The sequence below is a fragment of the Chenopodium album genome, chromosome 10, assembly GCF_948465745.1.
Source record: "Chenopodium album chromosome 10, dcCheAlbu1.1, whole genome shotgun sequence".
Classification (NCBI taxonomy): domain Eukaryota; kingdom Viridiplantae; phylum Streptophyta; class Magnoliopsida; order Caryophyllales; family Amaranthaceae; genus Chenopodium; species Chenopodium album.
Window position 1 is genome coordinate 26,880,032 of NC_137843.1, and position 18,124 is coordinate 26,898,155.

The following is an 18,124-nucleotide window of genomic DNA, read 5'->3' on the forward strand; positions in this document are numbered from 1 at the left end:
GAATATCAAAGGATCATTTATTTTATCAATTGGCTACTGCAGATTACAGTAAAACAATAAAGGAACATGCTACCAGGTGGAGCCTAGATAATTTTTATCCAGTGAAGGAATAGAGCAAAAGAAAAGAAACAAAATTCTTCAGAAGCTTTCAGAGCTGGTTTTATGGCTATATTGTCATTGCACAAACTACCTTTACAGCTTCCAGATCAATTTGTTTCTACTTTCCACCATGGTGACTTCAACGGGCAGAACATCTGACGTCTCAACACATTAGACCCAAACTGCAGGTGCTTGCACACTTAGATCGTCCTAAGTATTACCGACGACCCATGATATGGTCAGCTTTGTATATCTTTCCAGAGCTAACTAGTTATATGGCTGCAAAATTGGACACTATGTTGACAGTACTACGCTGTAGTTGTCACTTTTTTCCTGACAACCCGTTTCCTCCGAGGCTTGGGAGCATCTGATTCTTTAGCAGAATCACCATTACCTTGTGGAAGCCCAAGAAAACCGAGTCCTGAGACAATGGTGTTCTTCGATATAAACCAACTGGAACCCTGCTTGGAATTATTGGTCTCAGGAGCCCGGTTATAAGCCTTTAAAGGGTTATCTGATTGAACAAGGGGGTCTGCCTCTATTCCCAGCCATGCCAGCCGTGATGTCTCTCCTACTTGAACATTCATGATCCTGCATGCAGTGAAACGCACAAACCTTAGCAACACAACAGTGTCACAAGAAACTACAGAGCATATAGCATGAGTAAATAGAGTTATGATTATCTGCTTGAATTCTAACCTCTCAAGGTTGAGAAACAAAGAATAGTATATCACAAAATTTACTTATTAACCAAATTGCAATCATGAGTAAATGCTATGTAATTTATCAGCAAAAGGAAACAAAGGGATTTTACTGAAAAAACAAGGAAAGTTTAGATTTTTCGATCAGACTACTTAGATAAAAAGAGAGCTTCAAGTGAACTTCCTAAAATTCAAATGTGTTCTCATTAATTTTAAAGAAGTCACCAACTCACCACCAAATGCATAAACTGCAAAAGCATTAACGAAAATACTTCACAATCAGGTGTACGTGCACCATAATATATCAATGAACAGGTAATAAATCTAAGATGGAAATTAGACACACTTTGGTATCTTGATATCAGAACTTGGTAAAACATGTACCAGGCATACGCTTCAAAGCTCATAAGACTTCAATACTTAAAAAAAGAAAATTGAGACAAACAGATACTTCTCGGGAGGAGAAGGGGAAGAACAGCAGACCTCAGAGCTGAGCTGAAAAATATTGCTACTCCAATAACATCAAAGTAGCTGGATAATCCTCGGTCAATACCACATAGGAGCTGATAACGCAAATTAGCATAAATCCCAAGGAAGGCACCGGTGCCAAGTGCATTAGTCCTAACAGATGGCATTGTCACAGATAACCTGGAGAAAATGGAGCTTAATATACTTGCATAGAAAAGAGTATTAGATACTAGAAACAGTGTCCGAGAAAAGATGGAAACCTGTCATTCTTTTTCTTAGCACATAGATTTGACAGGGCACCTTGTACTGCACCAGCACTAAGTCCCACAAAACACAGTTCTGCAGCCTTGTAGAAAAATGAATGAATTCTTTTTTGTAAATCAAATTCCCTGAGAGGATAGCTCTTTTCAAACACATTGTTAGGAAGCTTTTGCAATGTATTCTGCAAATCAAATCGAAACGTGTTTCCATACGAACGACAAGGTGCAAGTGACCAAACAACAACTGCATTGCATGCTGCTGCTGTCAAGACATTAATAAGAGCTAAATCCCACTCCTGTTTTATCCTGCAACCAACAAAGACAAACATGTACAGAATCAGCTAAAGATGTATGCTGAAAAGGGAAAAGGCAAAACAAAGATAAGGAAAAAAAAAAAAAAAAAAGCTGCCTAAAGACTGCACAAACAAAAAGATGAGAAAAATGATAATTGTGTAGAAACTACCTATCCTTGCGATTCTTTAGTTCCCACCAAGCAGAACAACCAATGGTCGTAGCCTGCTCCAAAAGAAGTCTATACAAGAAAGCTGGATCTGCAATCATCCTGTACAAAGCATACCGAAATAAAATTCAAGATTGTTTCCCACATCAAGAAAATAGAAAAAATACATAAATAAATTTCGAGAGCAAAAGCAAGTAAGCATTTGCAGATAGTTCAACAGAAGTGAACACGTTCTCCATCCCCTCTTATCCCTACGTGACTCTTAATGGGTGAGTTAATGATGTTCTAGCACATTCTAATTTACAACTAAACTCCTAATTCCTGGAACCAAGAAAATAGCCACAATATCACATACTAGCCACCATTTTAAAATTTTAATATTGCCATTACATGACAGGCCAGATGGTCTACAAATTCATCTGCAAGTTGCAACAAGTCAATACAGAATGACATCAGTTGTCATACTACACCACAAAAACCTACATTTGTTCTAACTTTGAACTATGTTAATTAACAATAGATAAATAACAAGAACAGTTACAACTATGAATTATTAAACAACTTTAAATCAGCCAAAAGATAATATCAAAGCTTTTCTTTTTAAAAGTAACCAGTTCCTCTCCCAGCAGCAAATCATGATATAGCACTCTTGCAGTTGGCATTATAATCACAAAATATAGCGGTCTCGTAGCCACCCAGAAATGTATTTCCTTTAATGAAACATATACAGGGACTTAGTATGCCATTTACTTTAATGCATGGTTCACAGGGACAAGCTTGCTGCTTAACAATTTGAAGAGCACCTTCAATTTTAAAGCTCTATCTTCTATGATCATATACCAACTCCATACGCGGTGGTTGTTAAAATGCTCCCAGTCATCACTCTGCTAATTTCTTGTAAACATAATTTTATCCCCCCCCCCCCCCCCCCCCCCCCCCTCTCTCTCCCCTCTAAAAAGCAACTACTACTTAGTTGAACATACAAGAAAGCAATAGATGAAGTTGAACTGTTAGGCACCAAAAACTTCTCAAAATCCAAACCAAGTAACACAAGTTCAAGAAAGTAACTTATAGTTTAGACAAGAAAAAGTGCAAAAATCTAAACATGTGGCAAACCCCAATGGTCCCAAAAAAAAAACAAAAAAAAAAAAAAAAAAACTTTTTAAGTTCATAAATAAATTGTAAAAAGCAATCACCTCCCAATGAATGCTCTTGATATTCCCTGAGGAAGGCCACGTGCAATAGTTCGAATTGTGTTTGGTCTGGCATTAATTGCTAAGAATTTAACCAGTTGAGCAGAGCTAACCAAACCCTGGAGTAAATAGTAAGATCAGATTCTTTACAGTGAATGAGAGAATATGGTAAAGGGTAAGTGGGTAATCACCATCTCAAAAGCTTGCCTAATCCCAGCTGGAAGGTCCATCACTGTTTTCTGCCACTCACTAAGAACTGCATCTAGAAATTTTCGATCAAATAGCTGAAACATGCACAACGAATGTTTTAGTTCAGGATGGACTTGTTTACTTTACAAAGCATGAGATGCAATCTAGGAATGAAAATGATTTACTTACCTCTTGCAAAACAATACGCCTCCTGAAAATTCCCCCATCATCTCCTTCATCACCATCATCGAAGTCATCGAAGTAGTCATCGTCGTCTCCACCATCGTCACCACCATCTCCACCACCATTATTGATTCTCTTCCCAATATCACCACCACCTCCACCTGTTGCTAGCTGTACATTAACACGCAAAGATTGCACCCAATTAGTAAATTTATATTACTTGGCAATATCCATAAAGAGTAGATCCTCATATATTTACCTAATAAAATTTCAAAGAACCACCATAATGAATGGAAAAAGTGTAAAATATTCACCATTTGTGGATATTCAAATTCATAAATATAATCTTCTCTGCTAAAAGATTTTTGTATTTATATTGCATAAACCAGACCGGGCAAAGGTATGTAATCCCTTGGTCCCTTTCTGTTTGCCCCATTTGACCATTTTTTGTGAGAGCTTTTTGGATCAAATGGGCAAAATAATAAGGAACGGAAGAAGGAGTCGCTTAAGCAGCTTCACATCAAAAATAATAACTTGAAAATCAAGTTAAGAACAGAAATTTTCCCAAGCTCCAGATCTTTTAGTAGTAACAAAGCAACTTAATGCACCGACTATAGAACTATGTAGCAATGAAGACATCACTCACCAAGGTAATCATGATTCAAGTAACATACTTCTTTCCCTTATCCAGTTCTGATTTCTAATGTGATTCTTGATATCTCATAGTTAGCAAGATCAAAGGAATTGTAATGGTGTTGTATCCTCACTAAAATAATGGATCCATTCTTATATGTTTTTTTTTTTTTTTAAACCAATAGGTTTCATATACATGCACATATTTTTAAGCATTTAATAATTGAAATCAACTGGTTATATTGGCAATAATAATACATTAAAAGTAGCATACTTGGTCTTAAGAAATAATAATATATAATAATTCATCGGACACCAACCCTAGGGGCCTTAATTTTTTAAAATACGGTACCAGGCGTGAGCGTAATGCATGTTGTGACTAGGAAGTGCACGCCTGCTACATGAGTTAGATAATTTGACAAAATTTCTACAAAACAAAGCCCTTGTGGAATTAAGGTCCAAATCAAATTCCATACGGCTAAGTTCTCTTTATGTTATTTAAGCAACTTTTAATTCTTAATAAAAACAAATCAGTTAAAACCAAACCTTACAAATTAAGACCAATCAAAATCTTATTTTTGTTTGCTTAATGCTATACAATATTAATTCCATATAAGTAGAAAAAAAATATGTAATTAGATACTAGAAAGATTCACATTACGACAAATATAACTTCACTTGATAATGTTTGGTCTTATATATTAGCATACAAAATACACTAAAAATCTAGATAAGATTACTTTATTTCAGGTAAATAGAACAAAAACTTAGTTTATTGAGACCCATTTTGAAGTTAGTATAGAAGGACACCACATATCAATGGAAATTGTTTATTGGTGACAATCACTAGTCATGCTTTTAGGTTAGCCAATTTCCTTGTCTTTTACTCCCAAGCTCCCATAAAGAATAAACTCGCCAGTGGGTACACACTACTCAGTCACATTACTGCCATTTATCCCTCCCCCCCCCCCCCCCCGCCCCATAGTATAGTGACACAATTTCAGCTAGATTGATAAATTTAGGTAACGAATTGCATTCCTGTACCCATTTCTCTATGCCAAGAGTTTGAGCTGTCACTATATCTTTTGCTTTAGCCGTGCTAAACTTTTTCAAAATCTCTTTGAGTTTCCCTTACCAAAAATCATACCATAAACGCATAATAAAATAAAAGATTAGAGGCTTTGCGCTAACAAGGACAAACACTTTGGCCTTGCGCTTCATGCTTTTTAAAGAATCCTAACTAGGATAAAACTAAGGGTCTAAGGTGTAGGTTATAAGTGAAATGTTTCTTCGAAACAATAATAAATCATGTAAATCACAGAAAAAATGCATCTGGATTTATTATTCTCTTCCCCAAAAAAAAAAAAAAAAAAAAAAAAAAAAAAAAAAAAAAAAAAAAAAACCATCATGAATTAAAAAGGAGAAAAAACCTCAGGTCGAAAAAAAATTCCATTTTGAAATTTATTATAAATTTGTTTCTGGAAGGTGGGGACCAAGTATTATCAGAATATATAATAATGGACTTAGAAATGCATTCATTCAACAAAAGATCCAAATAAGGAAGTATTGCCCCAGCCCCATAAAAAATACCCCTGCAACTGAACATTGATATACCCGAAAACAATATATGTATTGGCCACAAGATATATTGGCAGTTGTAGATCATTTGAGTGGACAGAAATTTGAATTGGATATACTTGACAAAGTTGACGGTATGGATTATACTTCCTCGGTTAATTTTATTAGTTCTATGCTCCTACCATTTTCCTTTTAAGGATTTATAAAATTAGCTCAATCATTTATCATTTGGGCACATCAATATATTTTATGTGACACCACTACCTACCTTTTTTCCAAACTTCACAAGGGTTTCTTAGTTCTTACGCTGTTGCCTCTCTCCTAATTTTGGCTACTTATATGGATGGGTTTGTACTTTTTACACTAAACCTTGCCAAAGAAACCAAAGACAAAGTATCAATTAAAAAAAATGTATGTTTAACAGCAAATTTTCCTAGATCAATTCAGGGTGGCTCTTGTTCATATAGAAGTGTGGTTCCAGCAATTATAGGAAGACTTATGCAACACAGATTAACAGTGACTTCATTACCAAGTCTACAAATCAATGTTCTCAATGTCATACCATTATCTGACAAATGTCCCGAAAGATAGAAATTTGGCAATAATATAGACATTTCTAGATTGTGTAACTAATAATATTCATTCATTCTACAAATTTAAGACCCAAATATTCAGTAACCCTCAAAAGAGATAGAACATGGCACACTTGCCACTGAAATTTCAAAACTAATTTCAATACAATATAAACAACTTCCATCACTAAATTCTAATTGTCACCGAAGCCTTCAAGCCACCTTAAAAAGAATCAGTAAACAGCTACAATGCATACAGTCAACAGATTGAGGCCACCAATCAATGTTCTTTGTTAGTCATACCATGTGACAAAAGTCCAGAGAGATAAAATCCGGCAATTATCAAAATTTATAAAGAGATTGCACAACAAAATCGTTACCCATGTATTCAAGACCCAAAATGCCCACTTATTATTGCATACATCTCATTAAATTCCCTAGCCCGAACCTTGCAGGGAAAGAAATAACCCAGGAAAAGAGGTGCAGTACAAGGGCATTGGTATGGTCACCACTAATATGTCGAAACCGAAGTTGATGCAGTACAAGGGCATTGGTATGGTCAACACTAATATGTCAAAACCGAACTTGATGCAGTACAAGGGCATTGATTAGACAGGGTACCGTCACCACTCACCACTACCATGTCAAAACCGTATGTAAAACTTCATTTCACTAACATTCTTCCATCTTTACATTTAATACAATAACTAAACCATTCCAACTACCTTAAAAGAATCAAATATCAGCAACAAATCATACCTTCAAAACAAAACTCAAGAACAACAAACAAACTCAAGAAATTCATCCAAAAGAAATTAAAAAACAACAATCAATCTACAAATTCGAAATTCTCAACATAAATAATACAAAAGATTAAGCCAATAAAAAAAGGGGGGAAAGAGTGATAAACCTCAGGACTAGAAAGGGTTTGCTTCTGAGTCATATCAAGCTTAGACTTCTCCAAAGTAACAGCACCAAAAGCACCATACTTTCCCTTCATAGAAGGAGCAAACATCCCAAAAGACGACGATGTAGCCGAAGCCGAAGAGTCCAAAGGCGCAGAAGAAACGCCTAAGCAGCGCTCCAAATGACCAATTGAAGAATCCCCATCAACAGGAGAAGGAGTAGAAGATAGAAAATCCCTGATAAACAAAGTTTTCCTTGATTTTCCTGCAATTGGGTATGAAGAAATCATGGGTAAAATTGTGGGTTTTGTAAAGATAGACTTTTTAGGCGAAATTTGGGTATTCATGGGCATAATTTGAGCTGCTTGAAACACAGCGTGCGCCATTTTTCTGGGTTTTTTTTTTTTTTTTTTTTTTTTTTTTTGTAATCAGAGATTATTATATGAAGTGATGATTGATGAAGAAATTGATCAGAAAAACATGACAATATTGGGGAAAATGAAGATATGGAAGAAGAGATAAAATTGAGGTTAAAATTTCTCTCTCTTCTTGAAAGAGTATGAGAGAGGAAAGAGGAGTTGAAGTGTGAGGAAGGTGTAGGTTTTTGTTGATTGTTGGTGGAAGCCGACAAAGGGGGAAACCCAATCCGAAATGGGTAACTCTGTGGTTCAATTTACCACCAATCGACTCAATTTATGAAATTTTGAGTTACCACAAAACAAGGACTTCACCTTCGTATATTTTACCACATTTTACTTTTTTTTTTTCAACTTTAAATACCTAGGGATAACTTTCACATCATTTAATTAGATTTGATCATACTTAGCTCGGCCTGCTGGCCTAGCCTGAAATTTTATTTTTTTGTCGCAGTCGAGGTAGGTGATGGTGGCAGTTGATGCGGGTGAAACCTAGGTCGTTGATTTCTAAGATTCCCCTATCAAAACCAAATTTATATAACCAAACTCAACCCTAGGTACAGGGGTAAATCCGGGTCGAACCCAAGGGAATGCGGTATTAGCTAAAGTCTCTAGTTAAGCTATTCTGAAGTCTTAAACAATAGGGTTGGTTTAAGCTAGCAAGTCAACTCAATCAAAACTAACAAATAGAATTCAATTATCAAAGCCTTAGGGAATTTAGGATCCACATGCACTCACGATAAACTTGCTAATTTGTTGGGAATTTGATCAATCAAGCAATGCGAGGGAAGACGATATTCGTAATCAAAATCACTCAAAGAGCTATTTTTTAGGGTCAAGCTAGATGTCTATACAAATGACTTCAAAGGAAAATCACAAAACAAGATCAATCGATAGTAATAGCTTCCAAATCAATTTTTCGTGTCATTGAAAACTACTGTGCAATCTAGCTTGATAATCAAGGTTAGCTACTCCTCTTCAAATCAAACACATGCACAAATTTCATCAACCAATTTAATCACATCATCAAATCAATCAAAAACCCCAAATTAGCTATAGCTTATCATTTATACATGCTTCACCACTTCCCTAGCAAAGGAACTACTCACTACACATTGTAAAATGGAAAAGCATAACAAAACTAATCATTAATTTCATCATCAACATTGCAATTCAAATATCAACAATCAAATCAAACAAATGATAGAAATTCAACAATATATCAAGAATCAAACATAAAATTGCATTGAAAAGGAAAGAATTCTTACAAAACTTTGATCATTATCAAAGTGAATGAAGATCAAAATGTAGCAATCATCAATTACAAAGTTTCTCTCTCTAAAATCTAAGAACAAAGTTTCCAAAATCTTGAGCTTCTCTCTCTAAAATTCCAATCAAAAATCTAATAAAATGTCTAGTCTCTCTCTTAAAATGAAGAAATTCAATATATAGTAAAACTAACTAAGGAAAAGTTAGTTAGACATCCAAAGAGAACCCCAAATGGCACGACCTCTCCTCTCAATGAGCAGCCGCAAAGAAATGGGTACGGAACAGGGGGAGGAAGGCTGCACAACCGCTCGTGCCACCTGCGCGGCCCACGCCATAGTCAAGCGCGGCCGTACCTAGGAACAGGGGAGAACTTCCTCGTGCGGTCGTTGATGCTCCCATGCGCTCCACTTGATACATGTTGGGGGAGGCAGTCACTAGAGGTCTTCACGGTGGGTTCAACACCGATTTTGATGTCCACGCAGCATGAGAGCGCCGACCTTGAAGACTTGGCTTTTGCACTCCTTCACTTTTGAGCTTTAAGGGGAGAGTCCGGCTTGCATCTTGAGCTTTGTATACCACGAGAAAACGCCATTGAGTTCCTTGAGCATCACCAATCTCCTAAAACCAAAGAGAAGCAAACAAGTAAAGGAGAAAAGGCAAAATAAACTAAGAAATGCAAGAAAATGAGAAAACAACTAAGGAAAACACAAGAAATTACAAGTAAAAATAAAGAAAAATAGATAAAAGAGATATACAAGCAATCAAAATCCATCCTAAAAGAGGCTAAATGAGTGCCATAAATGACACTCATAAGCGGTGCCCTTATTAATTAATTTGGGGTGTGTTACCCCCTAATCCCTATCTCCTTTGTGTTACATCAAATTCTGAATTTATCTAACTTATTAGTTTAGGATTAGGATTTGAATTGGAATAGTAATTGATGTTCTTGAAACCTAATTGCCTTTTTAATTTTGCTTGTGTTTGTTTATGTGTGTTAACCGGATTCTCAATGAAGCGCATTCCTCTGTCCGTATTTAAGGAAAGTCTTACAAGAAAGCGGAAGAAGGTTTTCCCTCTCATAACTTCTTTTATGTATTATTATGAATGATATGTTGTTATATATTGAAAGAGCTATTGATTATTTATACAACTTCTCCTTTCTAAGTTATGTTTATTCTTTTTACGGTTGAATTTGCAGGTGGATTGGACGTCAGCAGAGGATCTGAAGATTATACTTCTCCAAGAGAATCTGCAATTGCCGGATAATTGGCACCTCATAGCTAAAATCCTAGGTTACACGCCTGAACAGTGCTTTGAACACTATGTGACAATCCTTGATGTACGTGAGGCTGCTAAACGCCGTCTTGATTTAAAGAAGAAGCAAGAAGAAGTTATTCTGAAGAAGCAAGCTTTAGGTGAGTTCATTCATGTATTTTCTATTTGCTCCATTCAGGTGTCTAGGGTAGTGTGTTAATGGAATGATAATAACATCATATACTATTCTAAGTCTTGTCATCTATTAGAGCATATATTGTGCATGAATATACTATGTTATTTGCTTCTTTGTTTTCTCCATTATCTTTTTGTTTTGTGAAATGTTGCTATCTTACATGGTTGAGGAGATGATGCCGCTAGTGCCTTTTTAGCAGTTAAACATTTGTATGTTTGGTTGAAACAATATCATGTCCTTCAACCATGAAGGGGTTAGAGTTGTTAGTAGAATCAAATTAATTCATATGCAAAATAAAAGGCAATTCCCTTTCTTTACTCATATGTCATCTATGGGCCTTCAAAACATTTCTGAAACTTTTGAATTTCCTAGCAAGGTTTTTAAATTCTCAAATAACATTTTTTTAACAACTCTTATGCTCATCTATATTTATTAATTAACTCCTTGGTCTTATTACATTTATGTTAGGGTTCTTAGGCTTTTCTTTAAGGTGCGGTCTCTAATTAAAGTGTTACAATATGATATTTTATTTTGCTCTTTATAACTTCTTCACCTTTGTTATAAGTATGATCATGGAACCAATTTGTGGCTACGATGTGACGTAATGGACTTTCAAGTTACTGAACCTTGATTTCTAGCGTATGGGGTTCTTAAATTTACATTGTGACGCCTGTTACCGCCGCGATATTAACCTGCGACATTCATTGCGACCGCAATGTGTTCCTATAACACTCATTACAAGTGTTAACTTATCACCTCGTGATGACTGTGACCAATTTAATTGCGCCCTCTTTAGACTATTATCGCGATCCCATACGTCACACACTAGCTTTAGATGGTTACATTACCACTACTTTCAGCCTTAAAAGTCACTATAGTACAACATAATAAAAGCACAGGTAACAGTGAAAAACTATTGCCTAATATAAAAAAAGTGTTGCCTTATAGCTAAGGCAACACATCTGAGGTGTAGTTTATGCCCCCGTTGTCTATTCCTAAGGCAACACATTTTTATTCAAAGGCAATAATTTTAAAATCCAAGGTAAAATGATACCTAAGGTAACACTTTTACAAAGGCAACAAGTGATAATTGTAACCTCCTTAAACAACAATTCAAAATCGTCACATTATGTTATAATATGCAACAACCTTTTCACTTGTTATATTTGCTAGTAATAATATTAGAGTGTTGCCAAATTTCTTAAAGGCAACAGCTTAACATTGTTACTTATAAATTGAATAAGCTAACTATTAATCGACTACTTTTTATTATTTACTGTAAGTAATAATAAATATATTGCTTACAAATAAAATATTGAAATTGAAATACATACACACTTATGCAAATAAAATATTGAAATTGAATTTAAATTTATTACATGACTAATGTTTACATCACAACCATAACAAAATTAGTAGCATCTGTTTTTTTTATAAAAAAAATTCACATTGCAACAACAACAAGGTAAGTGAGTATAGCAAGAACTGAAACAACGAGCAGTAGCATTAGTATCGAGCATCAGTTATACGATTGTGTATTTGTGCAGCCAAATATTTGTCACAATGAGCCCAAATAAGATATTCTTGAGGATCTTAGTTTATGCTCCCCAAAAGTAGTTCCAAAAATGGTAATCTATTGACAATGACAAACAGGTTAACGCAACTCATGGAGTCATGGGACATCAACAGTGCTTCTTGCTCATAACACAACACTTAGATAGCAGCAAGAGCTTTAGGTTTTCAGGTGGTTTGATCTATTTTGCTGATTACACCAACTGTTCTCATTCCTACAATTTAAAAAAAAAATAAGAACCATATAACAAGCAAATACCAACACAAAAGGTAAGTGTCTAATGCAACATGTCTTAATTTTCTCATCATTATGTAAAAATACTTTTTTTCCCATAAGCAAACTTTAACCAACAAGAGCTAAATTAGACAGCCGAACATTATTAAGAGAAGTATACCCTCAAACGGACAAACATTATTTAATTAATTAGCAACAAAAAAAAGTTTCTCAACAACTTATAATTAAACCACAACATAAAAAATGAACCAAATGATCATTAGCCAATCAACTCCCATGTACACACTGCTTTCCCTCGATCATATAATCAAAAAAAAAGAGACAAGGTGATCAAGGGACTTCACTTTCCCTCTAGTTAGAATTATAACATCAACTTTCAAAACTTGAGTTGCACCTCCAATTATAATCATACCTGAAAAAATTAAAAGAAAATAAGGAAAGGCACAAGGGACATTAACATCAGCTTGTCTAGAGTTCTAGACAGCGAAAATAGTATCAACAATTGTGTTTAGAACTAGGAGTTGATATGCCGCCTTCAACTCAAGAATAAAGTTGAGATTTGTCGTAGATTTACCACTTTTAACTAAACTTCAAGTTATGTAAGCTGACTACAACACTAACATGACTAAAACAACCCATATAACCTAGACAAGACGCAGGAAGAACTATTTTTATATTAACACTAGGTGAATAAACTAATTAGTACCATTTAAATTAGGACATACATGGACGTTGTTGCTTCACCCTAGGATGACTCAAGTATAATATCAATTGTGGCCTACTATCAGCTTATCTTTGAATCCAACATGCTAAATGTCCTATATACACCATAGGTGAGATATACAAAGCAACAAGCAACTCCAACAAAACATAGTTCTAATCAAAAGGGTACACATGATTCGACAAGTTTAGCAAAATGGCAAACCAAAGATCAGCAAACCTTCCGCAACCAAACTCACCCAAAACATACCTGTACATAGAATGACAGGATGAAAAACATTTGTGCATCAAAAGTGTCACCATAGCTATACATCAAAATATAGATATGTCAAGTAAATAGATAATTATACATTAATCCTTCTCACTTTGGAAAATTATCAATGAGTCATTATTCAAACATTCATTATTCATATTTAAATACATATTTGTGTAGGAACTAATTTGTAAATAATTTGAGGGAATGTATAATAAAATAACTTAGAAAATCCAAATCATTCAATTTAGCAACCCAAACCAACATAATGCAACAACACCACATATGGATCAAGTGAACAAAAACATCCCCGCTGCGATAGAAACAAGACAGCAGAATACAGAAATTTCAAGAAGGCATAACTCCTAGCACGCAATTCCAAATTCAGAAATTCTTGATCCCAGATTGGATAATTTTTCAAGATCTACAACTTTCATGAAAGGACTAGGGGCTAGAAACTACTGCAGGTCTATGATTTTGGGACGAACAGAACTGCAGTTATAGGGAAACTGCAAAATAACAGCAGTAGCAATACAACATGGCAGCATCAACATTATAACAAGCAACAACAATTTCAGCAACAGAATATAGCAGCATTTAGGGCCATATATATGATGCACCATTCCTTTTGTTATGCAATTCACTTTCTAAGTTGTTTAGAATTTGGCATGATATCCTTAAACCAGACTATATATCCATCTAAAACCAATGACATGAAATTGTGATTGGCATTTCACAAGTCCTTTAGATTCCCTTATTAGGCTCTCTTATTTTCTAATATTGCTGTTAATTTTAATTAAATGTCTTGCTACATTACCTATTGCTCTTAGGATTTAAAGGATTCAATATCTCTAAATAAAGAGAGAAGCTTTATAAGGATTACTATAACAATATAGGAATTGATGAATATAAATAGGAAAACTTTTGCATGCTGCAATTGCACATGTAATTTAAAAAGCTCAAGGCACACTTAGGTAATCAGGTGCCCGAAGCCTAGGTGTACAATGCATGAGTGAGACGCATTCCCAATATCAAAGATGATCAGCGTAAGAACTTTTTGCAAAGAAGAGATAAGAGCAGCCAGTTTACTTCATCGAAAGTGCCTTGTCCAATGTCCAATCAAGCCTAGTTAAACACTTGGGCAGTAACGCCTAGAAGACAATGTGGCCTCAAGCACACTTTTATAAACACTATTTTGCACCAAGCTTATAATACGAGTTTGATATAAAAATAAAAAAATATATATATAAAAAGAAACCAACTTTATTAAGGAACTTGTCTTCCTTTGTAAGGTATGTTAAGTGCCCAAAATGTCCTGATACTCAACACTTCACTTCAAGTTTTAGACTACCATAGTTTCTCTAGATTTCATTTATTTATTACTTTTCGACTTAGCAGCCCCAATGTAAAGAAAAGACAAAGGATGAAAACAAAAGGCAAAGGTGATAAGATTATTGTAGACACCTAAAAATGTCTCCCCAAAACCAAACTTGATGATGAACAACCTTTCATCGCCATTATTGGTCGGGTTTAGTATTTAACCTTTGGAGTGCTCAAATCCATATTCATTCCCAATACATTTCATAAACCAATCCAATTCCTAGCTCATTTCCCTAAACCATAACTTACTTTCCACTTTTCGTGTCCACATCACAAAACTGAGAGAAACTGATTTTGAGGCCCTATAATTTTGATCAAATTACTATTTGGTCGGATAGGCCTTGAAATAATATTTCCAACAATATATCATAAGCCCAAATCTGATTTAAAACGAAGAAGATATGAGCAAAATACTAAACTCGGCCCAAAACCGACACCCTTTCACTAAAACGAACATATCTTAAAATCTACAAATAATTTTGACCTGATTATAATTGACTTGGAAAGTAGACTTGATAAGCTTTCCAATGTTATATTATTTGCCTTATTTAGAGTTACGGATCAAAAGTTATCATAGTTTTAAAAACGCATAAAAAGCTGAAATTACTGCGCAACAACTAAATTGCCGCGTCACGGCAATTGCTGACGTGTCATGGTGCCTGGTACGTGACACGGTATTCTGCACCGTGTCGCGGTACACATACCGTGACACGGTGCTTTCCAGTGTCTATTCCGCATTTTTTCTCACGCGTTTATGAATTTGGACGCAATTTTGGGTAGGTTGTGCACCGTGACACGGCGCCACGTGCCGCGCCACGGTGAACAATACCGCGTTGCGATGTCCTTTGTTGTGTCACGGTACACATACCGTGACACGGGATTTGTCTGTGTGTTCTCCGCGTAGAATTTTCACACGCTTTGTCAGTTTACACGTATTTAGGGCAAAATTGCGCATCGCAACACGATAACATGTACCTTGTCACGGTACCCATTGCCGTGTCGCGGAAGACACATACCATGTCACGGTGCCCCAAATTAGGGTTTTTATCTTTTCTAGGGTTCCGTGTGATCCCCTACTCATTTCCTCTATAAATACCCCCCTCCTTTCTGCAGTTTGGGGCACCAAATCATTCTCTTTTCCTCTCTTCTACACAAAAAATCATTCTCTTTTCTCTCTATCATATTCTAAACCTTAAACCTGTATTCCTAATTACATTATTCCTTCCTTAAGCACTCTAAGGAGTCCATACTTGACCCAAGGTTCTGTCCTTAAACCATGGCGTGAAAGGTAGAATTAACTGAGAATTTGGACCAAATCAACTCTACCTTTAATTTAATTTAAATTCAATTTAATTTATATTTTTATTGAAGTTACTAACAATTTATTCATGATGTAGCAATTTAAAGGAGCGCGTGAAAATGTGAGTAATAAATTAATTTAACTACTTATTTTATTGTAATATTACTAGTATCATGATTAGGTTTATTATATTTGATTTAACTAACGATATTATGCTTAAATTGCTTCCAATATTAATGTTAATTTTATTATATTGCATGTTTAAAGGGAATATGTAATTGAAAATCACGACTAATAAGATAATTTGGACAACCGGCTTAGGATCCTTTTTAATCTTGTTATTTAATTAAGTGATCACAATATTTTAGAATTATGTGTGTGCATTAATATTCAACCAATTTAGCATAGTTATAGTTTGGAGCAAATTGAATCTTTGTTTGCATGCATTTGAGATCGTAGGAAAGACTTTTCACTATAAGAATCGAGTAGATGCCAATACGGGCGAATGTGACTCCATGACTCACTTCGTACTTCCTTGATCCTCCTTTCGTGGTTCCGAACCATATGGAGTTAGTAATCTCATGGATTATGAATGGGGTGTAACCTTCACGGGTCAATCGTTGTTGCCTTTTGTTGTCCCTTATCGTGGTTGCCTTAAATGATCCGTGAACGGTTTACAAGTTCCTTAAAAACTTGTTGGCGGCTCCCTACTTTCGTTGTCCCTAATCGTATATGTCAATTCCCACTTCCTATGAGTGCCAAACATATTCACATATGCTTAATGTAGGCGCACTTCAAACGACGCCTACAATTATGTGATTTTCTTTCTAATTTTTTATACTTTAACTCTACTTCCTACTCTCTTTGCGCGGTGTTTGGTATGTAAGAATGGGAATTAGGGAGGATGGGAAATGTATAGATAATGTAGCTCCAATCAAAACCCATAGTATTTCACATGTAACATAAAGCTTGAATCTTTAACCCCCATATTAACAATTCTTCTAGGTTTCTTGCTGGAGCAGCATCAAATTCACACAACCGTATACTATAAAAAACGAAATATAGAAAAACAGTTCAATTTAATAGGCAATTACAGTACGTACATTTGAAACAATGTAAATAATTCAATCAGCATCAGCAAACTTTCGCCGCCACAAACTAACAACAATCAGACCATACAATTCAAAATCGATTAACAAAAAATTATTACAACGAAATTCAGTAAATGATCAAGATGGGTTGACAAAATCGATTGAAATTAGCAATTAGAATTGAGACATAGAAAAATAAAGCAATTTAACTGGGCAAATATCAAAATACAAATTAGAATGAGAAAACTTTACCCGAGGATGTGAAATTTCGCGAATTCACAAACAAATTCAATGTTTAGGGTTTGCAGATTCAGCAAATTCAGAAACAGATTCAACAAAGAATTTAGTAGCAGTAGTTAGGGATTGATACATCGGAGGTTTGAGGGATGGGACGCACAATCTGGGGAAATTTGATGAGTGAGAGGTTAGGGTTCGCATTAGTATTAGTAGAGTAGACAGTATTGCACGAATAATTTTGAGAGTTTGAAACAATTTTTTAAATAAAAATTTCTAATTGGCGCCTTCAATTATTTTTTTCCGACTTTATTTGACCTGACATTTGTGGTTGGCAATCTTGGCATTGAAATATTGAATAGGCTAATTGCTAAAAAAATCCGAATTGCATTTTTTTCATGGTTTATTTAAAAATTGATAAAATTCTTTGTCAATTATGTTGAATTTTTTAATTTTGTTATCTTTTCAAGTAAGAATATTTATGAATGCTGCCATTGATAATAGAAAGGCAATACTTTAAACAATTGTTGTCTTATACAGTCTACAACAACACTTTATTAAATGTTGCAATGCAATCTAGTATTAATTGTTTATTTCAAAGTAACATATATGAATTGTTGCCTTACATTATCAAGGGTAACAATTTTAATAGTGTTGTAAATTTAAGTGTTGCCTATTCTCAATTTTTTTATAGTGAGTGAAGCTGTTTTTATTTTTTATTTTTTTTATTTTAAATTCTGTTAGCCGTATTGGAGCTTCCATTCTTTGTTTAGAGACTTAAAAATTTATTGATTTTTAAAACACAAAGCAGACCTTATTCCCTCTTTTATTGATGACAATACTTTAAAGGTCACTGTTCCTATTGTTGCTGATGTCCTCGTTATTCATTTCCGAAATTGGTTTTCTACAAAGTAACAAATATTAGGTAGTTGACTAACGAGTCCCTTTGTGTGTGTCTCCCTT

General features: G+C 34.9%; 1 protein-coding gene across 1 annotated transcript; it reads right to left on the minus strand.

Annotated features, from left to right (window-relative positions):
* LOC145562380 (protein RETICULATA-RELATED 5, chloroplastic-like) lies at positions 1-7,830 on the minus strand. Its single transcript, XM_081622641.1, has 8 exons — positions 7,247-7,830; positions 3,560-3,724; positions 3,373-3,465; positions 3,185-3,300; positions 1,992-2,090; positions 1,529-1,834; positions 1,284-1,448; positions 1-690 (listed from the first exon to the last, which is right to left on the minus strand). The coding sequence occupies exons 1-8, from the start codon at positions 7,625-7,627 to the stop codon at positions 408-410; spliced, it is 1,608 nt and encodes a 535-aa protein (XP_081478767.1). The 5' UTR covers positions 7,628-7,830; the 3' UTR covers positions 1-407.
* Positions 7,831-18,124: the final 10,294 nt, after the last annotated feature.

Coding starts and splice junctions, on each gene's coding strand:
- LOC145562380 (XM_081622641.1), bottom strand. CDS start 7,627: ATGGCGCACGCTGTGTTTCAAGCAGCTCAAATTATGCCCATGAATACC. Junction 3,466..3,559: donor GGCGTATTGTTTTGCAAGAG/GTAAGTAAATCA, acceptor TGCATGTTTCAG/CTATTTGATCGAAAATTTCT. Junction 2,091..3,184: donor TCAAGAGCATTCATTGGGAG/GTGATTGCTTTT, acceptor TGCTTTGTACAG/GATGATTGCAGATCCAGCTT.